This window comes from Nicotiana tabacum, chromosome 8 (assembly GCF_000715075.1).
Source record: "Nicotiana tabacum cultivar K326 chromosome 8, ASM71507v2, whole genome shotgun sequence".
NCBI classification, from domain to species: Eukaryota; Viridiplantae; Streptophyta; class Magnoliopsida; order Solanales; family Solanaceae; genus Nicotiana; species Nicotiana tabacum.
In genome coordinates this window covers 2,605,232-2,632,981 of record NC_134087.1, presented here as the reverse complement: position 1 = coordinate 2,632,981, position 27,750 = coordinate 2,605,232, and the positions used below count along the sequence as shown (strand labels likewise).

Below are 27,750 nucleotides of genomic sequence, written 5' to 3'. Positions count from 1 at the left end.
ATTTTGGGTCTCCACCTCATCATCATGAACATCAATCCTCATTTCAGCATTCACATTCTCTTCTCTCACTTGCTCATCAACTAAAGGAACATCATCATCTTGCACTTGAATCTCATCACTCACAATTTCCTTTTGCTTGGAGGTATTCACATCATCACCTCGACCACTTCTAGTAATTACCGCTGTAGACATGTGATTTTTGACCCTCCCCAAGATCTTTTATATATTAGCGTAAAATATTTAATTTAGGTATAATATAGATATTTTAAGTAATTTTGACTCTTTTACTTTATTTTAGTACAAGAAAACAAAAAATTACAAAAAAAATAAATAAATATATAATACAATAATAAGTTCATTAATATTTGTAGTCATTTTAATCTAAAAAAAATATAAAAATAAAATCGTATTTTTATTTTTAATATAATGTTTGAAAATACAAAAAATAGATTTGTTTTAATGGTTAGTTTTGTTTTAATAAATTATTTTAATAGTAGGACTAGTCAATAAAGGGGCGCGTATTTTAATCTCATTCGCGGCAAAAGAATAGAGCTGGGGCTCGAGCAACCCATCTTTAGGCCTAATTTTAGACCTAGCCCACAATTGTCAAGCCCATAATTCCTAGGCCCATACCCCTTAACCTAAAAACCCTACCCAAAAAACCCTAAACTCTACACTATAAAAAAAGAAGAAAAGAATAAGAAAAACGGAAGGAGGAAGAAGCTGGAAAAGCAGCCAAGCTGCGCAACAAAACAACCCACCCCCACCCGGATCATCTCCTTCGCACCCCACCATCCCCCTGAACCCAAACGTCCCTACCCCTAAAAGCAACCCCTCCTGACTTCGTCGGAAACAAGAGAAGGAAACACAGAGGAGCAGCAGCTCGCATAGCTGCGCGACCCAAACGACCTTACCTCTAAAGAACAACCCCCACTGATCATCATCTTCCCGGATTCACGACTGTGGTGCTCTTCTTCTTCATGTAACAGCCAGCGTTCATTAGCTTTGTAGAGTGCAAAACAAAACCCTACCCCCTCATTCATGATTTGCTTGAAGCAGCCATCCATGGCTTGTTGTCAAACGAAATAACAGACCCCCCTTCCCCACGAGTTTATCTTCTCCATTGGAGCTAACAGACGGAGGAAAAGCTTGGGCAGAAGCTGCGCTCGTTAAAAGAAACTGGAAAGCAGCAAAGCTGCGTAGCTTTTCTTCGGAGACCCCCCCAGCCTTGGCTTCTTCTTCCTCGCGACATCCAAAATCCAAACGCCGCTGCTTTCATCTTCAACCCATCGTCCAGCTTCACGTCGCCCATCCTCCATTAAACAAACCAAAAGTTCCGCCTCCTCGTCTCAGTTTCTTATTCTTCATTTCACAACCAAAAGTTTCCTCCGATACATCGAACCAACCAAACTTCAACTCCAAATCGTTGCTCCCTGTCATGGAGTTTATCGATGTTGTTTTCCGAGTTTAGCTCAAGTTCTCAGGTGAGTTCCGAGGTCGCCGAGGTTCTGGTATTGGTTCAAGGCTCAGGTCGTTAGCTCGGTTTGGTCCGCTGCGTCGGAAGTTTTCTTCGTTGTATACATTGAAAATATGCATAAATAAAGGTCCGTTTTCTCTTATTAAATTCGAATCTTCATCTCCAGTTCAAATCCCACAATGAGATTCTTGTTAGATGTATTAGATCTAGAATCACATGCTAAGTTCTTATACTAACTGAAGCAAGTTATAATTAGTTCCATTTTTGCTTTGGTTATTATTGCAAATTGTATATATGTTCATGTATTGGAGAAATCGCATCGCTAAAATTGTTTGGATTGCTCCAGTCAACAGGTTGTTGTGGTTGCTAAGAGTCGGTCGTGGGGTAATGGTAGAAAAACGATTTGCAAGTTTAATTTGATTTCTTTGTCTTAAGCACTAAGGATTCTGTTGTTACTTATTTAATTAGGACATGGGGTTTCCATTTAATTTGTACTACTTTATGGGTTTAATTATTGGGGTATAGTTAGATTGGAATGAATCTGCATTTCTTATGAGTTTTTATTGCTTTTGAATTAATTTCTATGCCCGTCTTTGTAGTGCTGCTGTTAAAAATTAATAGAGTAATGAATTTGGAATTAAGATATAAGTTTCCATAGATAGTTTATGGTCAAGTTGATTCGGAATTAGAATAAAACAAAATGGTGATTTGGTTTAAAATGTCGTTAATGTGAACTGTGGCTGGCACCTTAGGTTAACGTATGCGAACTTAACTTTTAACAGGCTTAAGTTTGGATTATTGTTTTTACCATGCCAGTTTTGTTCGATAGAGTCATAGTTTAGATTGATATTGTGTTTCCCGTGGTTGTTAAGAGTATGCTTAGGCCGTTAACGATCGTGAGCATGAGTAACTTGTTTTTTAGTCAAGTACAATCTTTTGAAATAATTCGAGGTGTCGTGCCAAATAAAATCACAAGAATGCATGGCCTTCGCTTAATTGACTTGAATCCTTAGAATTTGGGAGGGCCATTTAGCAAACTTCATGGCTTTTCCCCAAAATAATATGGCATTAGACTCTTTAGGCACGATTTTAATAAAATTATCTTCTTAAACTCGTGTGCGCATTGATGCGACCCAAATCCAAATCTCGACGAAGTCGAAATGTGTGGACAACCACGGGTGCATTGATTGCGACGTGGTTCGAAATGCGTTTTCACGATGTCGTAATTCTTTCAAAAATATATAATGATAAAAAGCGGTTTACGAATAAAAGGCATATAAGCTAGCATGTATTAAAATCAGATAAAATCAAATACAATAGTTAAGCGACCGTGCTAGAACCACGGAACCCGGGAATGCCTAACACCTTCTCCCGGGTTAACAGAATTCCTTACCTGGATTTCTGGTTCGCGGACTGTTAATAGAGTCATAAATTTCCTCGGTTCGGGATTCAACCGGTGACTTGGGACACCATTAATCTCTCAAGTGGCGACTCTGAATAATTAATAATCAAATCCCGTTCCGATTGTCCTTCAATTGGAAAAACTCCTTTACGCCCTTTGCGGGGTGTAGGTGAAAAAGGAGGTGTGACAGCTGTGGCGACTCTGCTGGGGAACGAACCCAGAATCTCTGGTTCATGGTTCAGAATTCGAGCTTAGAAAAATTGTTGTATTTAATTATATCTAATTTTCTTACATGTTTTGCTGAGTGTGCTCAATGTTACCGCTTTGATATTATCTGAACTGCATATAAACTGTGCCGACACCCTTCTCTCTTCACCTCCGGGGATGTGCTTACTGGTTGAGACTCCCTATTCTGTTAGTGTCATACCTTGAAATAAGAAAGAGGCCGGACAAGTTACGAAGCCGGATGGCCTTTTGGTTCCCGGTAAGTTGCCCCTCCTCGACTCGAGTTGTCCGCTCGGGTACACAGTCTAGAACACTGACCCAGGTTTTGAACATAGAATAACGTGACTTCATGCCGGATCCCTAGTAGGAACGCTTATTTGCATCACGTTGCATTTGACTTAGGGGACTCAACACAGGGGTTGGGTCCGTCTAGGACTAGCAACCTGAAAAGAAAAGACCATCCTGAAAGGTGTGAATACCACTCCAATGCTTTGGGGCACAATGTGGAAAATTGTCGGGATTTGAAAAGAGAAATAGAAAGGATGATCCAGGAAAATTTGATTCAAGACAGTGGCACCCAGAATATCACGTTGCACCCCTTACATGAGGAGGCACACTTGGTGGGGATGATGCCCGGTGACATGGGGTATGAGAATACTCTTGGGAACTTGTTGACTGAAGTTGAAGATACTAAAGCAGATAGTGGTCATGGCAATATGGATGCGAAGCTTAGTGGCTAAGATGTCGTGCTTGTAATTGGAAAGACGCTCCATTCCTATGTCGGCTGGGGAGGAGCTTTGGGGGTCCATTTGGCTGTCATTTCTGTTGTCCGGATTATTTGCAGGGTTGTAATCCGGATATTGTCTTGTGTTCAAACCCTCCTATCCTTTCATTTTTGTCTAGCTTGTTCAGTCGTAGTGGTTTGTCTAGGGTTGTCTAGGTTTGTTTAAGTTCATTCTAGGGTTGCAATCCAGTTTGTTTTGTTTTTGTTTTGTTATTCGAACTGTTTCATCGTTTGTCTAATGCAAATTCCGATCTATTATTACTCCCAATCATTTTCTTTGTTTAGTTCTTTTCCAACTTTTTGTTTTGCCTTTTGCCGGTTCTAGTGACATGACATGCACGCATAATTCTCAATCTGATCTTCAAAAGTTGCGAAGCAATGAGACCATTTTGAAAACGATAAGGACACTTGAGGAAATGAGAACAGATTGGGACATTTTAAGATTGTTTGATGCCCGAACCATGTGAAACTGGGGCAAGTAAAACATAAAAATCCCCGTAAAAGCAAGTTGGCCAAATTGACAAGGGGGCCTGTCGTGGTAATAAGAGTAAAAGTGTTGTCGAATAGCACATTATATCTGACAGATGTAGAAGGAAAATGTGTGAAAATGGCCGTCAAATTCCTATGCGGTCAAGAGATGATGTGTATGGTTTCTTTATTCTGATTGTACTTGTTTGTATTTGGCATATTTTGAAGTTTGAAATGACGAAGGCATTTTGTTCTGCTATCTAAACACTTTACCCTTTTGTCAACCTCTTTGAGCCTTATTTGTTTTCTTTCATACCCCTCTTTCGGAATCAACAACACAATTAAAGAAATGCAAGTGCCGGGGATACGCAAATGGAAAAAGAAGGAAAAAGGAAAAGGAGAAAGAAAGAAAGAAAGAAAGAAAGGAAGAAAGGAAAAGGAAAAAGAAAAGGGAAAGAAAAGAAAGGAAAAGAAAAAACAGAAAGAGAAGAAAGAAAAAGAAAATGAAGAAAAGAAATGAAAAAGAAAAAAAAAAACAAAACAAAAAAAAAAGAGAAAGAAAGTCGCAACAACGTAGTTTCTATGACGTGAACTACGTTTGACTTGATCCCAAAAGGGTACGTAAGCAGCCTCTCTGAGGTTCAGTCATACCAAAACAAAAATCCAAAAGTCCTCAAGCAAGAAACTGGGGCAGAAATTGTGGTTGTTGTGAGAAGTTGAATTCCGAAAGTTGTAATTTTAACCCATTTTGAAATTGTTTTGAGCCTTTTATACCCTTTCTTTCTAACCCATCCAAAAGCCTACATTACTGTCCAAAAAAAGACCTTCTGATCAGTCTTTGAGAAATGCCAAGTCAAGCAGGTAAGGTAATTCCTGTCAGGGGCAACACTCCGGTCCAAACAAGGAAAATGAAGATGAGAGAATCTTATTGATGAAAATCCTCATGGGTATCGCAAGGTGATGAAAGCTAAGAGAAATAAAAAATGAGAGAGTCTTATTGGTGAAAACCTTCACGGGCACCTTGAGGCGACAGTAAGTTGAGAGAAAGAATGAAATGAGAGAGGTTTGATGGTGAAAACCCTTTGGGGCACTACAAGCCGAATAAGGAATGCGAATCAAATTGGATAAGCGGAGCAATGAAGCCCAGTTTCTCGGCAAAAAGGAACAACAAGAGATGAACATTAGATTTGCTTAACAGAATAGGTCGCAGGTGCATGTCAAGGTCATTAGAGTCGGTATCCACATCCGATAGGTTTCTACTGTGTAGTTTTCTTGTTAGGAATCATCTCTTTCTATTTGTCCTTTACTCTGTTCCTTTTGTTTTGTTTATGTCCCCTTTCTGAGTCTTTTGGTCGTAACAAGTGTGGAATGACTTCAAAATTTTCCACCAGCTTTCCAGTTGCACAAAATGGGGTCACAAGTCAGGTAAAATAACAAGAGCACTAAGCTGGTAATAATCAACATACTTTGGGATCCTTATGAAACACAAAATTTGGTAGAGGTCGGTTCAGGAATAATGCAACAGATAGAGGGTATTGGGATTGAACGGGGAAAAAGGGTATTTTAGTGACACAGATGACGGGGAAAGCGGTTAATCAGTAAACATGCAAGACCTTCAAGAAAATCAGTTGTCACAGAAAACATATGGGGTCAGATAAGAAGACTAGAAGTAATAATTAAGAGATAGTCGTCAAGAATGGCGGAAGTTATCAGCCAAGTTTTAAAGATGGTCGGACCACGCAAAGCATGGAAAGGAGAAAAGGAAAGCCATCCCAGCGGGAGTACCACAACCAACCACCGCACTTTTAAACTGACAGAATTTTCTTTGATTTGAAACAGGGGCATGGAAATGATATTGATAGCAGAAAGATATGCTATAGGAGGATTACCAAACTGGGGCAGAAAATTTTCTGTCGCGTTGAAAGTTTTTTTCGGGTACCCATCTGAAGAACATGAAGGAGGACAACACCAGTTTTTAGGGAAGCAGTGCTGAAAGAAGATAATTAAAGTTAGTGGGTAAATAAAACAAATTTTGAAGGAAAATGGTTAGATGAAAATCTTAGTCTGATGAATTTTTCACCTAAGATAAAGAAATCTTAGTCTGTTGAATCTTTCACCTAAGATAAAGAAATCTTAGTCTGTTGAATTTTTCACCTAAGATAAAAAATCTTAGTCCGATGAATCTTTCACCTAAGATAAAGGCATAAGTTGGAAAAATGAAAGGAAGACATAATGTGGGAAAAGAAAGGAAGGCATAATTTGGGAACAAGAAAAGAAGGCATAATTTAAAGAAGGGGAGGCAGAAGTCGAAAAAAAGAGAAGAAAAGAAAGGAAGGCATAATTTGGGAACAAGAAAGGAAGGCAGAATTTGAAAAGAAAGGAAGTTGGAATTTGGAAAATTAAGAAAGTCGGGATCACGCAAAATGGACCTAGTCTGATGAATTATCTCCTAGAGTCACAATCTTAGTCTGTTGAATCTTTCTCCTAAGATGAAAATCTTAGTCTGATGAATTTTTCACCTAAGATAAAGATAAAAATCTTAGTCTGTTGAATCTTTCACCTAAGATGAAAATCTTAGTCTGATGAATTTTTCACCTAAGATAAAGATAAAAATCTTAGTCTGTTGAATCTTTCTCCTAAGATGAAAATCTTAGTCTGATGAATTTTTCACCTAAGACAAAGTTTAAATTTTAAGATACATTGCGGTCTCTAAATTTTTAAAAGTTGCATTTCAGTCTTATCACAATTCAAGTTTTAGTTCTTATTAGTATGTGGTAACAAACAACCAGTTTCCAAACTGGGGCAGAAAGTTTTCTTTGTTTTGTCTATTTTTGTGAAGTTAGGAGCCCGCCTGGATAATAGAGGAATACATTCAATTTCAAATTTAGCAATCTGGAGCCCGCCTGAAGAACAGAGGTGATACAATTCAAATTTTTAGTTTTCAATCGATTTCTTTGTCTTTTTGAAGTCAGGAGCCCGACTGAAGAACAGAGGCATACAATTCAAGTTTCGGAAGTCAGGATCCCGCCTGTATAACAGAGGTATTTCAAGTCAAGTTTTAAGAAAATTCTTATTAATATCAAGTAACATGTACTCAGTTTCCAAACTGGGGCAGAAAGTTTTCTTGGTCCGTTTATTTTTATGAAGTCAGGAGCCCGCCTGGATAATAGAGGAATACATTCAGTTCAAGTTCAGTAGTCAGGAGCCCGCCTGAAAAACAGAGGTGATACATTCAATTTCAAGTTTCGGAAGTCAGGAGTCCGCCTGGAGAATAGAGACATACAATTCAAGTTTCAGCAATCAGGAGCCCGCCTGAAGAACAGAGGTGATACAATTCAAATTTTTAGTTCTCAATTGATTTCTTTGTCTTTTTGAAGTCAGGAACCCGCCTGGATCGGGCTGCGTGCCGCAACAATATGATGTTTGGGTTGTAGGAGCCCCTTCGGAGTCTGTACACCCCCAGTAAGCGTAGTCGACTATAAATTACGGATCGGGCTACACGCCGCAGTGGTTACTATGATTTCTATTATTATGAGATACTAAAGAGTCGAGTGTTGAGAGTGAGTATTGTGTGACGAGAGTCGAGTCAAAAGTGATTGAGAGGCTGCCCGAGGGGCCATATTCTGAGTAATTTCTTGCCCGAGAGGTCTTGTTATGATATTTTCATTGTTTTCACTCTTCTTTTAAATAAGCCTCTGTTTGACATACCACTAAGTATTTGATTCCAAATGTTTAAACTGAAAATGTGATTTTATAATGAAAACTGATTTTTAAACTGTAAAGATGACATGATATTCTGTTGATTATCCAGTTATGTATTTTTGAACTGCTCGTCACTGCTTTCAGTCCTTATTTACTCTAGTTACTTACTAAGTTGGCGTACTCACGTTACTCCCTACACCTTGTATGCAGATCCAAGTGCCCAAGTATACGAGTGAGGGCTTTCAACTATTTCAGTATTTGATGGAGACTTCGAGGTAGCTGCATGGTGTCCGCAGCCCTGTTCTCTCCCTCTTATCTTATTATCTTTCCGCATTTCCTAGACTATTGATGTATTAGGTATTCAGACTTGTATTAGAGGCTCTAGACTCATGACACCAAATTGTTAGGGCTGTGTAGTTATTCTTATTTTGACCTTCCGCATATTTCTGTTGTTTTAACGCTTATAATGACTTCAGTATTTAAAACTTGTGTTAGAAAATGGCTTAAATGTTAAAGGAAAAGGGGTCATAGTAAATTGATTAGTTGGCTTGCCTAGTAATGTAATAGGCACCATCACACTCGGTATTTGGGGTCGTGACAAGTTAGTATCAGAGCCTAGGTTACATAGGTTTCGCGAGTCGTGAGCCGATTTAGTAGAGTCTCGCAGATTGGTACGGAGACGTATGTATTTATCCTCGAGAGGCTGCAGAACCTTTAGGAAAATTCTTCATATTCTTGAAATTCTTGTCGTGCGAACTTGTTGATTCGAATACTAAACTTCTGTTATTCTATTCTTTCACAGATGGTGAGGACACGTGCTACCGGGCGGGGTGGAAGACCACCAGTTCCACCAGCTGAGGCCACCAGAGGCCGAGGGCGCGGTCGAGGCCGTGGCAGGGGTAGAGCAGCTAGAGCAGCACCGACAGATCCACCAGCTGCCCCAGTTCCCGATCAGGTCCTAGTTGTGGATGCTACAACAGCACCAGCCCAGGCACCAGCTGTGCCTATTGTGATTTCAGGCCTTCCGGAGGTTTTAGCTCAGATCTTATCAGTGTGTATCGGTTTGGCTTAGGAAATTTTAGTTACTACAGCCGCAGCAACTTCTCAGGTCGGGGAAGGCACCCAGACTCCCGTTGCTCGCACACCTGAGCAGGTTGTGCAGGGCCTCCAAATACCGAGGGCACCCCCAGCCCAGCCGGTTGCACCAGCTCAGGAGTTTGTGGTACCAGTTATACCAGATGATGAGCAGTATCAACTTGAGAGGTTTGGTAGACTCTAGCCTCCGGCATTTAGTGGTGCCGAGGGCAAGGATGCCCAAGGTTTTCTTGATAAGTGTCAGCGGATGCTCCATACAGCAGGGATTCTTGAGACTATTGGTGTGGCATTTACCACCTTTCAGTTTTCTGGGGCTTCCTTCACTTGGTGGGAGGTGTATGAGAGGCGTAGGCCGGTTGGTGCAGCGCCCCTGACTTGGTAGGAGTTCTCAACTCTCTTCTTGGAGAAGTATGTACCGCAATCTCGTAGGGAGGAGCTGTGTAGGCAGTTTGAGCAGCTGCATCAGGGGGAGATGACGGTGATGCAGTATGAGATGCGGTTCTCTGAGTTAGTCTATCATGCGGTTTGGATGGTTCCTACAGACCGAGAGAGGATCAGGAGGTTTGTTGATGGCCTCACGTACCAGCTTCGGATTCTCATGACTAGGGAGAGGGTGACAGGTGCTACCTTCGAGGAGGTTGTTGATGTATCCCGCGAGATTGAGATGGTTTGCCAGCAGGAGCGAGAGGAGAGGGAGGCTAAGAGGCCTCGGGGATCTGGTAGCTTTAGCAGTGCTCCTTCGAGGGGCCAGTTCCAGTAGGACAGAGGACGTTCATTCAGGCAGGCTCATTCAGCTCTCCCAGGTTACCGTGGAGCATCATTAGGTCATGGCTTTCATAGTTCTCATCAGGGCCACTCATCACTTAGTGCCCTTTAAGCTCAGAGCTCGTCTCGTGCTCTATCAGTCCAGGGTTCTTCCATGTCAGGTCCTTCTACTGGTTATTCCGGTGCCAGAGGTTCCCTTCAGTCCCCATCTTCAGCACCAGGGAATTGTTATGAGTGTGGAGAGTTTGGACATATAAGGAGGCAGTGTCATCGTCTTTATAATGGTCAGTCTCAGCAGAGGGGTCAACCCTCGACTTCTGCTCTAGTTACTTCATCACCTGCCCAGCCAGCTAAGGGTGGAGGTCAGGTAGCTAAGGGTCGCCCTAGAGGGGGAGGTCGATCAGATGGTGGACAGGCTCATTTCTATGCCTTCCCAGGCAGACTAGATGCTACTGCTTCAGATGCCGTGATTTCAGGTATTGTTTCAGTCTGCCACAGAGATGCCTCTGTATTATTTGACCTCGGTTCCACCTTTTCTTATGTGTCATCATACTTTGCCCGTTATTTGGATATGCCCTGTGAGTCTCTTATTTCACCTGTTCATGTATCTACTCCGGTGGGCGATATTATTGTTGTAGACCGTGTGTATCGGTCGTGTGTAGTGACTATTGGGGGTCTGGAGACCCGAGTGGATCTTTTACTATTATGTATAGTGGATTTCGATATCATTTTGGGCATGGATTAGCTATCTCTGTGTCGTGCTATTCTGGACTGTCATGCTAAGACAGTCATATTGACTATACCGTGTGTGCCACGGATTGAGTGGCGAGGCTTGACCGATTATGTTCCTAGCAGAGTGATCTCATTCCTGAAAACCCAGCATATAGTTGGGAAGGGATGCCAGGGATGTTGGAGCTCAGGCTCCCAGTATTGATTATGTCCCAGTTGTGAGAGATTTTCCAGATGTGTTTCCTGCAGGCTTGCCGGGCATGCCACCAGACAGGGATGTTGATTTCGGTATTGATCTAGTGCTGGGCACTCAGCCCATTTCTATTCCGCCGTATCGTATGGCACCGACGGAGTTGAAAGAGTTAAAGAAGCAGCTTCAGGAACTCCTTTATAAGGGGTTTATTCGGCCCAGTGTGTCACCTTGGGGTACGCCGGTTCTATTTGTGAAGAAAAAGGATGATACAATGAGGATGTGCATTGATTATAGGCAATTGAACAAGGTAACAATTAAGAACAAGTATCCTTTGCCTCGCATTGATGATCTATTTGACCAGCTTCAGGGAGCGAGATTGTTCTCCAATATTGATCTCCGTTCGGGCTATCACCAGTTGAAGATCAGGGATTCAAATATTCTTAAGACGGCTTTTAGGACCCGATATGGTCATTATGAGTTATTGGTGATGTCTTTTGGGCTGACCAATGCCCCAGCAACGTTCATGCATTTGATGAACAACGTGTTCCGGCCTTATCTTGATTCGTTTGTCATAGTCTTCATTGATGATATTCTGGTGTGTTTGCGTAGTTAGGAGGATCACGCGGAGCATTTGAGAGTTGTGTTACAGAGATTGAGGGAGGAGAATGCAAAATTCTCCAAATGTGAGTTCTAGCTCAGTTCAATGTCTTTCTTGGGGCACGTGGTGTCCAGCGAGGGTATTCAGGTTGATCCAAAAAAGATAGAGGCGGTTTAGAGTTGGCCCAGACTATCCTCAACCTTAGAGATTCGCAGCTTTCTTGGTTTGGCAGGCTATTATCGCCGGTTTATTTAGGGATTCTCATCTACCGTATCGCCCTTGACCAAGTTGACTTAGAAGGGTGCTTCATTTATATGGTCGGACGAGTGTGAGGAGAGCTTTTAGAAGCTCAAGACAGCTTTGACCACAGCTCCAGTGTTAGTTTTGCCATCAGCTTCGGGTTCATATACCGTGTATTGTGATGCTTCGAGAGTGGGAATTGATTGTGTGTTGATGCAGAAGGGTAGAGTTATTGCTTATACTTCTCGTCAGTTGAAGCCCTATGAGAAGAACTACCCCGTTCATGATTTGGAGTTGGCTGCCATAGTTCACGCATTAAAGATTTGGAGGCATTACTTGTATGGTGTGTCTTTTGAGGTGTTTACTTACCATCATAGCCTCCAGCACTTGTTCAAACATAAGGATCTCAATTTGAGGCAGCGGAGATGGTTGAAGTTGCTTATGGATTATGATATCACTATATTGTATCATCCGGGAAAGTCCAATGTGGTGGCTGATGCTTTGAGCCAAAAGGCAGTGAGTATGGAGAGTCTGGCATATATTCCAATTGGGGAGAGACCCTGTGCAGTTGATGTTCAGGCCTTGGCCAATCGATTCGTGAGATTAGATGTTTCGGAGCCTAGCCGGGTATTGGCTTGTGTGTTTTCTCGGTCTTCCTTATATGATCGCATTAGAGAGCGTCAGTATGATGATCCGCATTTACTTGTCCTGAAGGAAAGAGTTCAGCATGATGATGCCAGAGATGTGACTGTTGGTGATGATGGGGTGTTGAGGATACAGGGCCGGATTTGTGTGCCCAATGTGGATGGGCTTCGGGAGTTGATTATAGAGGAGGCCCACAGCTCGCAGTATTCCATTCATCCGGGTGGCGCGAAGATGTATCAGGATTTAAGGCAGCACTATTGGTGGAGAAGAATGAAGAAAGACATTGTGGGATTTGTAGCTCGGTGTCTCAATTGTCAGCATGTGAAATATGAGCACCAGAGACCGGGTGGTTTGCTTCAGCAGATAGTTATTCCCGAGTGGAAGTGGGAGATGATCACTATGGACTTTGTTGTTGGACTTCCACGGACTTTGAAGAAGTTCGATGCTATTTGGGTGATTGTGGATCGGCTGACCAAGTCCGCACACTTCATTCCCGTGTGTACTACCTATTCTTCGGAGTGGTTGGCAGGGATCTATATCCGGGAGATTGTTCGTTTGCATGGTGTCCTAGTTTCCATTATTTTAGATAGGGGCACTCAGTTTACTTCGCAGTTTTGGAGGTCTGTACAGAGAGAGTTGGGTACTCAGGTGGAGTTGAGCACAACTTTTCACCCTCAGACAGACGGACATTCCGAGTGCACTATTCAGATATTGGAGGACATGTTGCGTGCTTGTGTCATTAATTTCGGAGGGTCCTGCATCAGTTTCTACTACTTGCAGAGTTTGTCTATAACAACAGCTACCAGTCGAGTATTCAAATGGCTCCATATGAGGCTTTGTATGGGAGGCAGTGTAGATCTCCAGTTGGTTGGTTTGAGCCCGGTTAGGCTAGTCTATTGGGGACTGATTTGGTGCAGGATGCTTTGGAGAAGGTGAAGGTGATTCAGGAGAGGCTTCGTGCAGCGCAGTCGAGGCAAAAGAGTTATGCTGATAGGAAGGTTCGAGATGTGTCCTACATGGTTGGCGAGAAGGTTCTATTGAAGGTTTCACCCATGAAGGGTGTTATGAGATTCGGGAAGAAAGGGAAATTGAGTCCTCGGTTCATTGGGCTTTTTGATGTGCTTTAGAGGATTGGGGAGGTGGCTTATGAGCTTGCTTTGCCACCCAGCTTGTCGAGTGTGCATCCGATATTTCATGTTTCTATGCTCCGGAAGTATATTGGGGGTCCGTATCATGTTTTGGATTTCAGCACAGTTCAGTTGGATGATGATTTGACTTATGATGTAGAGCCAGTAGCTATTTTGGGTCGTCAGGTTCGAAAGTTGAGGTCAAAAGATATAGCTTCAGTAAAAGTGCAGTGGAGAGGTCGGCCCATGGATGAGGCTACCTGGGAGACCGAGCGGGAGATGCAGAGAAAATATCCTCACATGTTTGAGGCTTCAGGTATCTTTCTTGACTCGTTCGAGGACAAACGTTTGTTTAAGTTGGGAAGGATGTGACGACCCGGACAGTCGTCTCATGAGTTACCGCTCCGTTTTTCCTATTTCTGCTTCGTTATGCTTTGTTTATCCGTGTTATGTGGTATCGGGTTGGTCAGATCGAGTTCCAAAAGGATTTGGTAAGGTTTGAGACACTTAGTCTCTTTAGAGTAAGTTCAAGTTGGAAAAGTCAACCGGATCTTGACTTATGTGTTAGATGGCTCGGATGCGAGTTTCGATGGTTCGATTAGCTTCGGAAGGTGATTTGTGACTTAGGAGCGTGATTAGAATGAATTTTTAATGTTCGTAGTTGATTTAGGCTTGAATTGGCAAAGTTGATATTTTGGCGTTTTTCGGTTGGTAGACGAGATTTTGATATAGGGGTCGGAATGGAATTTCGAGAGTTGCAGCAGTTCCATTGTGTCATTTGGGACGTGTGTGCAAAATTTCAGGTCATTCAGACGTGGTTTGGTTGGGTTTTTGATCGAAAGCGTAATTTAGAAGATTTTAGAAAGTTTGGCTTGAATCCGATGTGTTTTGGGTGATTTGATGTTGTTTGAGGTGTTTTGATGATTGGAACAAGTTTGAATAAGGTATTAGGATATGTTTGTGCATTTGGTTGAGGTCCCGAGGGCCTCGGGGTTATTTCGGATGGTTGACGGAGAGGCTGGAGACTTGTTGCAGCTGCTGAACTTTGCTGCTTCTGGTATTTCTGCACCTGTGGATTGGGGACCGCAGGTGCGGCGCCGCACGTGCGAGAGAGGAACCACAGAAACGGATTTTGAGAATTTTCCAGGGACAGCAGATGCGGTGTGGGACTGCACCTGCGGAGTCGCAGGTGCAGAAGACTGAGCGTAGAAGCAGCTTGGACGTTTAAGTGAAGGAATGCAGAAGCGGCGATTTGACCGCATATGCGGTACCGCAAAAGCAGTGGGATGGTCGCAAATGCGAAAATCCCTGGACAGAAGGTATATATTGCTTTCTTTGCGATTTTTTGCAAATAACTCCATTTTTGAAGACGGGAAAGAGGCTAAGGCATAGGATCTCAAGAGGAATCAAAGGATATCGGTTGGGTAAGTTCCCTAAGCTTAATTACTTGGGTTAAGATCATTTTTCCACTGTTTAATCATGATTTTAGTTGAGATTAAGGGCTAAAAATGGAGGATTAGGACTTGAGTTTAAGAGACCTTTAAAAGAGGATTTGAGGGGTCATTTGGACTCCAATTTTAGTGTTCTTGATATGCATAGACTCGTGGGGAGATGAGGAATCTATTGATGTAAAAATTTCTGAATTTAGAGACATGGGCCCAGGGGTCGGGTTTTGGTAATTTCGAGATTTTTGGTATTTTTCGATTGTTTTCGCTTGGGCTTCGTTCTCTTGGCATATTTTGACGTCCCCATTCTGATTTTGGATAGATTCGACGCGCGTAGAGGCTGATTCGAGGGGCAAAGGCATTGCAGAGTAGTATTTCACCGGTTTGAGGTAAGTAACCATTGTAAATCTGGAACTGAGGGTACAAAACCCCGGTATTTGATTTGTCTTGATAAACGCGGTGACGCACATGCTAGATGACGAGCGTGTGGGCGTGCACCGGTAGGGATTGTGACTTGATCCACCCCGTAGCGACTATTAAGCCGTATATTTGATTTGGAAACGTTATATTATTCCGTATTTTGGATATTTATACTGTATTATGGGTTGAATGCCATGTTTGGGGCCTTGTGCCGACCTGTAGAAACCCTTAGGGGCATTTTGACTATGTTTCCTCATTATTACTTGCTAAAAACATATCCTTAGTCATGTCTTACCTGTTTAAATATTTAAAACTGGCTTTATCTTTTCACTTCTAATTGTGAGGACTGTTTGGGCTGAGTTCCCTAATTTCTATTGTTGTGCCCGAGAGGCTGTGAGGTTAACGACTAAGAGAGGTTGAGAACCTAATAGTGAGGATATGATATGTATATATTATGGATCGGGCTGCACGCCGCAATGACACTTATATAGATCGGGCTGCGCGCCACAGCGATATATATACCGGATCGGGCTGCACGCCGCAACGATATGTATATTGGATCGGGCTACGCGCCGCAGCAATATGACGTTTGGGTTGTAGGAGCCCCTTCGGAGTCTGTAAACCCCCAGTGAGCATAGTCGACTATAAATTACGGATCGGGATGCACACCGCAGCGATTACTATGATTTCTATTATTATGAGATACTAAAGTGCCGAGTGCTGAAAATGAGTACTGTGTGACGAGAGTCGAGTCACGAATGACTGAGAGGCTGCCCGGGGGGTCATATTCTGAGTAATTTCTTGCCTGAGAGGCCTTGTTATGATGTTTTCACTGATTTCACTCTTCTTTAAAATAAGCCTCTGTTTGACATACCGCTAAGTATTTGATTCCAAATGTTTAAATTGGAAATGTGATTTTATAACGAAAACTGATTTTTAAACTGTAAAGATGACCTGATATTCTGTTGATTATCCAGTTATGTATTTTTGAACTGCTCATCACTGCTTTCAGTCCTTATTTACTCTAGTTACTTACTGAGTTGACGTACTCACGTTACTCCCTACACCTTGTGTGCAAATCCAAGTGCCCGAGCGACCGAGTGAGGGCTTTCAGCTGTTTCAGTATTTGACGGAGACTTCGAGGAAGCTGCATGGTGTCCGCAGCCCTGTTCTCTCCCTCTTATCTTATTATCTTTACGCATTTCCTAGACTATTGATGTATTATGTATCAGACTTGTATTAGAGGCTCTAGACTCGTGACACCAGATTGTTAGAGCTGTGTAGTTATTGTTATTTTGACCTTTCGCATATTTCTGTTGTTTTAACGCTTATAATGACTTCAGTATTTAAAACATGTGTTAGAAAATGGCTTAAATGTTGAAAAGGAGGTATGGTAAATTGATTAGTTGACTTGCCTAGTAATGTGATAGGTGCCATCACGATCGGTATTTGGGGTCGTGACATACATATCGTGAATACAGTCAATCTGTCTAGCTGTAATCCCCTGTTTCACGCCGAGAAATGCTATTGTATTCAATACAGTAGCTTAAATACATCGAATACACTCTAAAAAATCTGAAAACATAACTATAGGAAATAATATAGTAGCTACAACTAACTAATAACCATTAAAACATAATAGTTTTTGAAAGTTTTTCAAATTAAAATATGAGCTATAAAATTAAAAAATATGGAGCTCAGTTATTCTAAGTTTGAAATTTTTTCAAAATTATACTCCACTTGTGCTTCTAATAATTCCTTATACTCCATGTTTTTCTGGTACAATTCTCAACACTCCCATGTAATAGACGCTCCGACATATTCTTTAGTGGTCAAAGAAATAAGTTGGGTTTTAATTTCGGCGCGCTATTTGACGGAATACAACGAAAGCCAGCCACCACAAATCTCTTGGCTGAGAAATACAGAAGAAATTCCATTATTTACATAGGAGGGGAAAGACAGAGTGTGTGTGTGTGTGTGAGAGAGAGGAGATCGCCACGCTCTCCCTCGGTCTCTCCGTCGCATTTTCTATTTCTCCATTTTCTCTCTTCCGATTCATTCACAAATTCCATTTGTTAAAAAAGCTGTCCAAGTTAACTGGAAGAGAGAATTTGGGCGGCGGTGTTTCTTCAGCGATCTCTTCTCTAATAGAAATGTCGGCCATTTCGAATTTCACGGCGTGCCGGCGTTTCGAAAATGGAGCTGCATTAACAAAAGACTCACCTGGGCTTGGTTTGATTCATAAGAAAGTGAATATTTCTAGACCATTTCAGAAGGTAAATTTGTAGAAAATAGGAGCAATTTGTTCTTGTTTTTAGTTTCTTAATAATTAAAAAATGAGCAGCTTTGCATTTTCTGAGGAATGTGTGCTTCGCTTTGATCTTCTTTAGGTGTCTCTTGTTCATTCAAAAAGGATGTTTAAAGGTTCAAATATAAGAATGACATTGGTTGATGAGAGACTTTCCAGTGGGAAGGTTGTTGTGCCATCTGAAGTATTGGTACTGGATCTGCACTCTATATCTTATTATTATTGTGTACTTATTTTGGATAGTTTGAGTTGACTGTTCTTATACTTTTAGTAAAATGTTTGAGACCTTCCATCAAATTTGTGACCTTTTACACTGCACATTATTTTGCCCCTCCAGAAGGATTGTACACAATCATTTTTTAGTATAGCTCATCTTCCTTTTCTTTGTTTCCAAGCAAATTGTTAAGAAATGACATTCTCTTTTACTTTTCATTTATACTCTTGTTTCTTTAAGTATTTGTTTCTCAGAGGAAAGAGACAAATTATGTATTTGTTTTAACACTTTTACATGAAAGTTACTCATGAGAAAGTTCAACGGAACTTTAAAAGCTGGAGGAAGGTAAATTATCAGAAAAATAAAATAAAAAATTGAGGAAGGTGTATCTGTTTTCTTTCACGAACTACGTAGTATCAAAGTAATTGTTGTTCTCTACAAAGTGTAATTATTGAAGAGTGTGACTACCAAAGTTGTTTGACGTGCAACTGAAGCTACTAGTGATGAGTTGACTTTTATATGCAGGCATATGAGCTCGTCCAAGGAGCAAAAGTAAGTTTTATTTTGTGGTGAAAAGTAACTATTTTATGTTTGCTATATTTTTCTCTCTCTTAATCTTGCTTGCATTTGTATTTGTTTGTGAAGTATGCATGTGGGATGTATCAGTTCTATAAGTATTAATAAAAGAACATGCCAAATTGTTCAATGAATAGCATATATTTCCCCAAGGCATGACAATAGACCTGCCCAATTTTTAATCATCCTTCTCTTCTGGAGACTGGAGCATGGATATAACTTTATAAAGACATCCCTTTTTGCTGTATATCATCATAATTATTAAAAATTATGAATTCGGAAAAATATTTTCATAGTCTTAAGAAACTAAGATTCTTTTTCAGAACACTTGCTCAACTCTCTAGCTCAACATTTTCGTAAATTTGTGCAGTTCAGTTTTTTTCAGTTTACTTCACTTATTCTCTCATCAATATGCTAAATAAACTATTGACTGGTATTTTCTCAAGCACATTAAGATTTTCTTTGTTGATTTACACTTGAGATGCCATTGATAATGAAAACTTGGATGTATAGGTAAGATGGAGTTATATCATGGAGGGATCTTTGCCTGAACCACCAACTGCTGTTCTCTTGCATGGTATTCTTGGCAGCAGGAAAAACTGGGGTAACCATTTATATAAATTTTTGTTAATTACGGCACATCAAATGCTCATTTCTTGTGTATTCGCTGAATTACTCATGATACTTTCAAAGTGCCTATCCTTTCTTCTCCTTGTTTCTCATGGCATATATGAAAACTGCACGATCATCTTTCAGTCAAGCCTTCTTATGTAACTAGCAGGTGGCATTTTGCTTGAAATATGAATTGTTGAAACGCCAGAATGTCTAAATGAGATTGACATTATTTCCAAATTAGCAACGAGGCATGGAAACAAATTCATGCGCCATTTAATTCCTTAATTTTCGAAATGCACGGAGTAATTCTTTCCATACCCATTCCCTATCTCTTGATTAAAAAAAGAGAGACAAATTTTATGTTGGGGTTAGCTATATGAATCCTATAAATCCTTTTCAGTTACTCAAGCTCTTTAGTAAACGATTCATTGTAATTAAACTTATAATGACTAATTTTATGTTGGTCGTCAACCTACCATATACCTTTTTTATCCAGAATGACATGCTATGCTATGCGAAGCTCATATAGGCGGAGTCGTTCTAAAACAAGACAAGCTTAATTTCAAAATTCAATTTTTAAATACGGTACTTCGTACACATCAACTCTAGAATTTTTTTTATATTGTCGAGTAAGCTTTTCCATATTTACAAGACCATATAAGATGGTCACATGTCTAACACTTTTCTTTAATAAGCTCACAATGACTGAACTAGAGCTGCAAATGGACTGGGCTGGTAACACACTTCTATTTTTCTTTTTGTTCAAATGTGACTGGAGTGCTTGTATGCTGCTTGAGCTCTACTTGGTTTGAGCTCAAAACTTGTTTCTCATTTTGAGTTTGAATCAAAGCTCGAGTTTGCTAATGCTTGTCTCGTCGTGCTTGCAAGTACAAGCTGGATATAGTTATGTTGTATCATTTTTAGTTTTATATTCAATCCTTTGTTGGAGTATTGCATAACCCTCGAAATCTTCAGTTTTCCTCCTTTCTTGTTAGGTCCAACCCATTGATATAGGGGTTATACAGCTTTATCTGGTGCTTAGCATGAGCCTTCGCCTTTCCCCGCACTCGACAGACTGGTCTCCTTTTTAATTGTCTTCTTTAGGAAAAACCTTTTTGTGTAGCTTCCTTTGGAGAATTATCCGCCCCAGATACTGGCCCTTTTCTTCTCTCCTGCATCCCCGCCTTCATTTCTCTATATGAGCTTCCACCCAGGGCAACCTCTCTATCTAAGTTTTGCCTCGCAATATATCAACTTGAAGCATATTTTGGATTGCCAAGAAAACAACTATTAAGTCTTTGATCAAGTATGTATATTTAATGCGGATATGAGTAAGATAAAGTTATCTAGGATAATTGACCTTTAAGTAGATTAATTATTTATGTACATTTTTTTGGCTGTTAAGCTATTAGGTTGGCCTCCTTTTTCTCTTCAATTTCCAGAAGTGGAGGGTGATTTTTTTCCCGATAGGTCTGATGTTTTCCAAGCCTAAGAGCTGATCTTGAGCCTTGTGGAATTCCTCTCAAAGTAGCTCGAGCTCTCTGATTCAGACTTGCACAATTTTGAACCGACATCAAGCTCCTTTTTGAAGTTACCAAGTCAAGTTGGGACTGTCCAGATTTGGGCTTGTGTGTACCCCGCATGCTCCCTGTGAACTCTCCTTTCACCTTCAAGGACAGTGGTTTACTCAAAAAAAAAAAAAAAAAAATTCTTTTTATTTCGATCTTATTGTGTTGCAAGATTTTGCAATAGACTTTAGAATTCTGATAAAGAACCTGTAGTTTGAGGGAACTCATATTGCAATAAAATGCAAAATTGTTTGCTTATGGAAAAGAATGATTTAAAAAGTGTTTCTATTGCTGGAATGCAATACAAATTCCACATCTTGAGGCATAGAGATTGTTCTTATTTCCATAGAGATTACTAGTTAAATTGTTGACGTATTACTTCTTTAGACAGTTTCCTAACTCATCCAATCTGCTTAAACAGTATTCCTGCTTCAAGCTTCTTATAGTCTCATCTTAGACTATTTCGATGACAATCTGAAATTTTCAGGAAGCTTTGCAAGGAGATTGGCCCAAGAATTTCCGAAATGGCAGGTACTAGAGATAAACATTTATTCTTATCCCTTTATGTAGTATTTTAAAGAACTTTGCATCATGTTTAACTTGTCCAGTTTGGATGGGAATGTGCTCTGTTGCATGTTGTTTACTTGATCTGTGAAAAATGAAGAGAAAGGAAGATTTGATTTGACATTAGTACCCTTGAGAGAGAGTGTGTTTATATGTATATAAAGCTAGGGATTGGACACATTGAAAAGATTCAGGTATAGGTTTTCACATAACCATGGTCCATGGATTAGATAAAATCAACAGCTGAGTGTTTATGGTAAAGAGTGCACAAATACCATTCCCTTCTCTGCTTTTCTATTCTTTCCTTTATTGAGTTGCCTGCATTTTGTTAATACTATGTTACATCCTAGAATTTTCTCATTGGTTGCTGTGAAGAAAATATAAGGTCAAACTAATGTCCAAACTTCAGAAAAGTCATTAATCAACAGCCTCTGAGAACTCTTTTTGGGCCAATCAGTTATTGGGTAAAATTTGTTATAGGGGGATGTAAGTGTCTACGCATCAAGTCCTTGCCCTGAAAACAGTGTTTCTTGTCATTGATTCATTCGCACAAAAAACTAAGGTTAAAACAAAAACAGTAATATATGAAGCTCTACAACTAACAAAAACATATGAAGCTCCCAAAGGTTCTGATGTGCTTTATCACCCTCCTGAGATATGCAACTAGAAAAAAATTGCAACGCATTGCACTCTTTCATATGAGCTTCTGTGACTTATCGTAAATATTTTCAGTAACTTTTGAAAACTGCTATTAATTGTGGTCAGAACATCCACCTATCTTTTCTCCTCTTTGTGGGTATGCATCCTAAAATTCATTTGCTTTTGGCTCTTTTCACCAGTGTGATCCTCAAGCTCACATTCTTCTCTAACTGATCATCCGATATCTTATGGTTGATTCGTTTTGATACGATATATATTTTGGTGATTTTGTTGGGGACAATACACAGTAGATTTACTTTTCTGCAGTTTCTCCTAGTGGACTTGCGGTGCCATGGTGATTCAGCATCTCTTAAGAAGAGGGGCCCACATACTGTTGCATCAGCTGCTCTTGATGTCTTAAAGCTGGTATAATTTCTTGACCATGACCTGCTGCACTCTGCACATACAATTCTCCAATGTCGTTCCAGTGACATCCGTATCAATAGAATTTTAAGTCATGTCTTGTCACCTGTTATGGCTCAGTCCCAACTGCCAAAGTATTGTCCTCTTTGGCCCAACCCCTCTAGGCCACCTCAAGGCTTTTGGGCCTTACCGTTTTGTGCCCTTGGGTTTTAATCCAAATGGCGCCTCAACAGTTGAATCTTTAACTCGCTCTTATATGAGTGCCCCCCCCCCCCCCAATGTGGGATTTTCCTAAAGCAGGTTTCACAAACCCCCTTTCGAGTTCAACCGCCAGTGATCCACGGTTGTTACAACATCAGTGAATCATTGGCCAAACATTCTCTATGAAATCTATACACACTCAAAAATCATGGGAATTCTAGTTACAATATCACTGAATTATTGGCCAAACATTCTCCATGGGAGGCTGCTTACGTGCTGGTAAATTTGTAATTCATGAACGCATTATATGGGTGATAGAGTATATGCCATGTCATTTCAATGGTGTGTCACTTATGATTTCTTTTTTGCTGGTTTTGGGTTGGGTCAAATGGTTACCGTTTTGCCTCTTTGCTTCTTGCCTGAGATGGTAGCAGGATTATGGTAATACCTTGTTTTGTCTTAATTTTTCTTTCTTTTTTGTCTAGCTTGGCCAGCTCAGATTGACTCCCCGAGTTGTAGTTGGTCACAGCTTTGGAGGAAAAGGTAACTTTTAGCTGATTATATTAGAAAGCTACTTGGAGAAATCAATTGTTAATTTGTCGTTCAGACATTCATCTTTCTTCTTAAACCTTGCAGTTGCATTGAGTATGGTTGAGCAGGTTGCAAAACCCCTTGCACGTCCAGTTAGAGTAAGTATTCTATACCAAAATTCTACAAGCATACTTGCACTAATATCAAACAGTGTTTGGATCTTGCTTGGGCCCTGTGAGAGGTTAAAATCAATATTAAAAACATATGCTTCACAGTTGTCTTATCTACGATTGATGATTTTGGTAATTGGTTTTCAGGGATGATAATTTTCTATTCTGATGTACTTTCTTTGTTCTTGAGATCTATTTTGCTATCCTTTCTTCTGCTTTTTTCTTTCCAACCCCTAATTCTTTGAAGTAATTCAAACTAATTGTGTCATAGGTCTGGGTTTTAGATGCTACTCCAGGAGAGGTTCGAGCTGGTGCAGATGGAGATGATCATCCAGCTGAATTGATATCATTTCTGAGTAAATTACCAAAAGAGGTGTGTGCTTTTGGTGATTTCAGTTTGTATAAATGTCTCCATGTCTATTTTCCTAACATGAATCATAACAAATTTTATGGTCTCTTGTTGTGAAATTCTCCATGATATCTGTAGTGTGTCAATATAGATATGTGTTCCTTTTTAAGACTTTTGAGTAGAAATTTGGAGTGGGAGGTGCAGTGGGCCTTATCATTCTCTGATGTGTATAGTTAGGAAAGAGCAGAACAGGAGCACGTCCCGCGGGGGTGGGGGTTTGGGGGGGGGGGTGTTTGAATATTTGATCAAATTGTGGATGGCTGCTCCTTCATATCAAATTGTGTAGATATTTGGTTATAAGTGTTTTACCAGTCCAAAAACAATTCGCTAGAAATGCTTTAGGTTTGTTGGAAAGAAAAAAACGAAATGCGTTAGGTTTAAGGTATGACTGTGATATTTGATGGGATTTTTATGACATAGACGAATTAGGTTTTGGTGGGAAAAGCTTGTCCATTATTTTGGTAGTAGAAGATGAATATGTATCAGAGCAAGGGAAAGAAGCCTTTCTCCTTTATGTTTTAGCTTGCTTCTCGGCTAATTCTTTTATTATTGCAAGGTGAATTGTTGCAGTATCTTGGCTTTATTTAAAATAGCATACAATGTCGTATTTGAACCCTTTTTAGCCTAAGCTATATAAATTCACTATTATTTTCAAATGTTGTCCCCCCCCCCCCTCTCTATATATATCTATATATATTTACCTGATACATTCACATAATTTGTATTGACATCAGTTCTTCTTATGAATATTATTTTTCAAGGAAGGTCTCTTCAAAACGAGATATCATGGAGGCTCTTATACTAGAAGGTTTTTCCAGGGATGTTGCACAGGTATCCCGTATCCCATTGGCCTCATTTTTTTTTTGGCCTCACATCTTTTCTTCGTAGGAATTCTGAAAGGTTTAACACTTTAACTTCAACTTTGCAAACTTCAAAAGATGGATAAGCGTAGGCACTTTTCTGCATCTAGTGAGACACTGAGCTTGATATTTATTAACTGTGATATGAGATATCAGCAATAAGTCATAATGTTTTCCACCCTTCTCACTGCCCCTGAGGGTGAGACAGTAATCTGTCTTGACTATTCTGATAGAAAAAGTGAGTTGATGATTCAGAAGGTGAAATACCAGAGGATAAGTTGGCTTAAAAAAAGGATACGAATTATACGACAAGAATGACACCCCAGTCTCTCTAACCGCATTTCCTTTCTAAAGAGAGCCTATTTGAAGAACATCATGACTCTTCTTTTTCCATGTGATTTATTGAAATGATATTCTTGAACATTGTTTTGGTCGGTTAGGCACAATGTTTCAGCCCCCCCCTCAAAATTTTAACTGTCTTTCTCAAAGGCGGATCTAGAATTTAGAGTCCATGGGTTCAGAATTCTACTGTGTAGTTCTTCTAATGCAGTGAATTTGATTCTTTATATATACGCGTATTCTCTATGTCTTTTCACATACATATGAGGTTCGAGCTAGGCACTGTGGATTCAGGCTGACTCACTGCGTTTATACTAGATACGCCTCTATCTTCACTTCTCAAAGAGGATGAGCTCGTTGCGCAAGCATTTAACACTGTATTTAGTTGGTTTTTCAATTGGAGAAGGGAATTCAGTGAAGGGCAATACTTTCTTGCTTTGAGGAAAGTAGAGGGGGGCTAATTACCCTTCATATCTACTTGTTGCCATCAAATTTTTTGTGATAACCGAGAAATCTCCGAGGTCCAGCTAGTGCACGACTCGAACTTGGTGGATAATGGACTCACCCCTCTACCCGATCTCCACTTAAATGCACTGCATCTCCACTTAAATGCCAGACTCTCTTCTGTAGCAGCTTTCGGACTCGTGATGAAAGTAGCATGTAATTGTTTGTACAATAGATGATTTAGTAAATAGAGTATATTGTGCGGTAATTCTGAAAAAAGATTCATCTTGCTGATCATTGTTCATTACCATCATTTAACTGTTAATTTGCTTGCACGTATCCGTTTCAAAAACTGTTAATTTGCTTGCACGTAAGATGCGAATGGGCAAGTTCTAATTTTTTCAACTGCCGTTTTTGTAATATTTGCAGTGGGTGGTAACTAACCTTCGTCAAATCAACTCTGCTGGTTCACCCCCTTCACATTTGTCATGGGTATTTGATCTCAAGGGTATTGCTGAGATGTATCAATCATACGAAGATACAAATATGTGGTAGGTTGCTCATGTCAATTTTAAGTATGCAGATTTTATTATGATCACTCTTTTGGCTTCTTGTTCATTCCTTGACCAGACTATCTTTTTAAAGTAATTAGTCATTAAATTTTTTTACCTGTTGCCCAATAGATTCTGGAGTAGTGTGGACATGTACCAATAGTGGTTCAACAAGACACCAACGTGCACGGCCTTTTGATCCTGTTGCTATCAATCAAATTTAAATTTTTAAAGAAAAGTAACATGGAAATGTCAGATAAATTGCAGGATGTCTTTTGACAAGATGGAGTTTCAACATTAATATAAGAATAGCAAGATGATCAGAAAAATTTCAGTGAATTCTATGGACTGGAGGACTGGTCACTCAACTCATACCTAGCATGACAATAGAAAGAAGAAAGAAAGAAAAAATATCTGGAATTATTTGAGCCTAAAAAGCAAAATTATTGACATGCTAAGAATAAATGTGAACCGTTACCTCATTCTGTTTATATGATAATCAATGTATAACTTCGCAATGAGTACATTACAGTTAGTTAAATAATAGAAGAATGTATCAACGGTTTGTTTCACATCTTTCATTTGATTTTTGGTTCTGTCACCAAGCTTATTAGCTCATTCTCTATAAAAGAGGAGATAGTAATTCCTTCTCAAAGAAGAAAAACTATAGTGACTGATAATCTTCACGCAGGAAAATTGTGGAAGATGTTCCTCGGGGTGTGCATGTTAATTTTTTGAAAGCAGAAAGAAGTCTTCATAGGTGGGCCCTTGAGGATATCAGAAGAATCCATGTTGCTGAGGAACAAGCTGTAGAGGAGGGAGGTGGAGTTGAAATGCATGTCCTTGAAGATGCAGGTCATTGGGTAGGTTGCTTCTGCCCTACACATTATGCTGTATGTTGCGTAACTTCTCAAGTTGCAAAGTGCTTTCCATTTTTAGTGTGCGTCAGATTTGAAAACTGGTAATTTATCATACTCCCTCCCTTTCAATTTATGTGGTGTAGTTTGACATGACGCGGATTTTAAGAAAGAAAGAAAGACTTCTGAAACTTGTGGTTTTAACCATGCCATGAGATTTTTGTGGCTATAAAAGCATGTCATTAAGGGTAAAATGGAAAGTTAAAATTTAAATTATTTCCAACTATAGAAAGGTGCCATTCGTTTTGGAATGGACTCTTAAGGATATAATGTCACATAAAATGGAATAATGGGAATATCTAGATTGACTCTAGTTTTTAACATACATGGCGAACCTTCGTTCTTCCTGTGCTGGACTATCTACACTCTGCTCCCAAACTGATGACATAGAGAACAGGCTGACCTGATTGAATCAGAAAGAATAACTTTCCAGTGTTGTTATGTAAAGCAGAACACTTAAGAATGCATCAACTGTTCTGACTCGCACTAACTTCTGAACGATGAACTTAGGATACATTTGTTTTGCTGTTAATGGCTATTGACTTTAAAAAAGCAGACGGTGAAACAAGGCTAACAGTTGAGCTTTCATTATTCTACCATTACTCTTGTTCCTCGACAATGATGGACAATCTTGAATCCTAGTGCACTGGCCTTCTGACTTGCCGTGCTGAAAGAAATTGCACAATTATGCATCACGCGATCCTAATCCTAATAACAAGGGTATTTCTTTTTCCAGGTACATGCCGATAACCCAGATGGGCTGTTCAAGATCCTTTCATTTTCCTTCCAAGGATTTTAGGCTGAAGGACTTCTAACATTGGTCATATGGCCGGGGAAATCTGTTGTGAACCCCTTGTGTACCTATAGATTGCAGAAAGGTCCAATTTTTTGTAGCATAGTGTATATCATCTCATTCATTGTGCTTGCTCGTTTTAGAACGTGAGATGTAGCGAGGCAATATTCACCTTTGAATCTGAATATACGATACATTATTGTGCAAAGAATCTCGTTACCAGTCAGCTCGTACTGTAATTTCCCCAAAAAATGTAAGAGAAATTATCTTTCTTTTCAAGGAAAAATGATTGTACCAAGTTACATCAGATATC

The 27,750-nt window shown here is 40.0% G+C and overlaps 1 protein-coding gene across 1 annotated transcript; it reads left to right on the top strand.

The window, feature by feature from the left end:
• The first annotated feature begins 17,111 nt into the window (after positions 1-17,111).
• LOC107804826 (uncharacterized) lies at positions 17,112-27,711 on the top strand. The gene is made up of 13 exons (XM_016628760.2): positions 17,112-17,591; positions 17,706-17,813; positions 18,363-18,389; positions 18,927-19,017; positions 21,084-21,127; positions 22,127-22,225; positions 22,909-22,966; positions 23,060-23,112; positions 23,396-23,497; positions 24,299-24,364; positions 25,606-25,727; positions 26,419-26,590; positions 27,381-27,711. Exons 1-13 carry the CDS (start codon positions 17,469-17,471, stop codon positions 27,441-27,443), a joined length of 1,128 nt encoding a protein of 375 aa, XP_016484246.2. The 5' UTR covers positions 17,112-17,468; the 3' UTR covers positions 27,444-27,711.
• The last annotated feature ends 39 nt before the right edge of the window (positions 27,712-27,750 follow it).

Excerpts from the sequence above, each read along its gene's own strand:
- LOC107804826 (XM_016628760.2), top strand. The coding sequence starts at position 17,469 with ATGTCGGCCATTTCGAATTTCACGGCGTGCCGGCGTTTCGAAAATGGA. Across the intron at positions 19,018-21,083 it reads TGGCAGCAGGAAAAACTGGG|GAAGCTTTGCAAGGAGATTG; the intron begins GTAACCATTTAT and ends TGAAATTTTCAG. Across the intron at positions 23,498-24,298 it reads TGAGTAAATTACCAAAAGAG|GTCTCTTCAAAACGAGATAT; the intron begins GTGTGTGCTTTT and ends TTTTCAAGGAAG.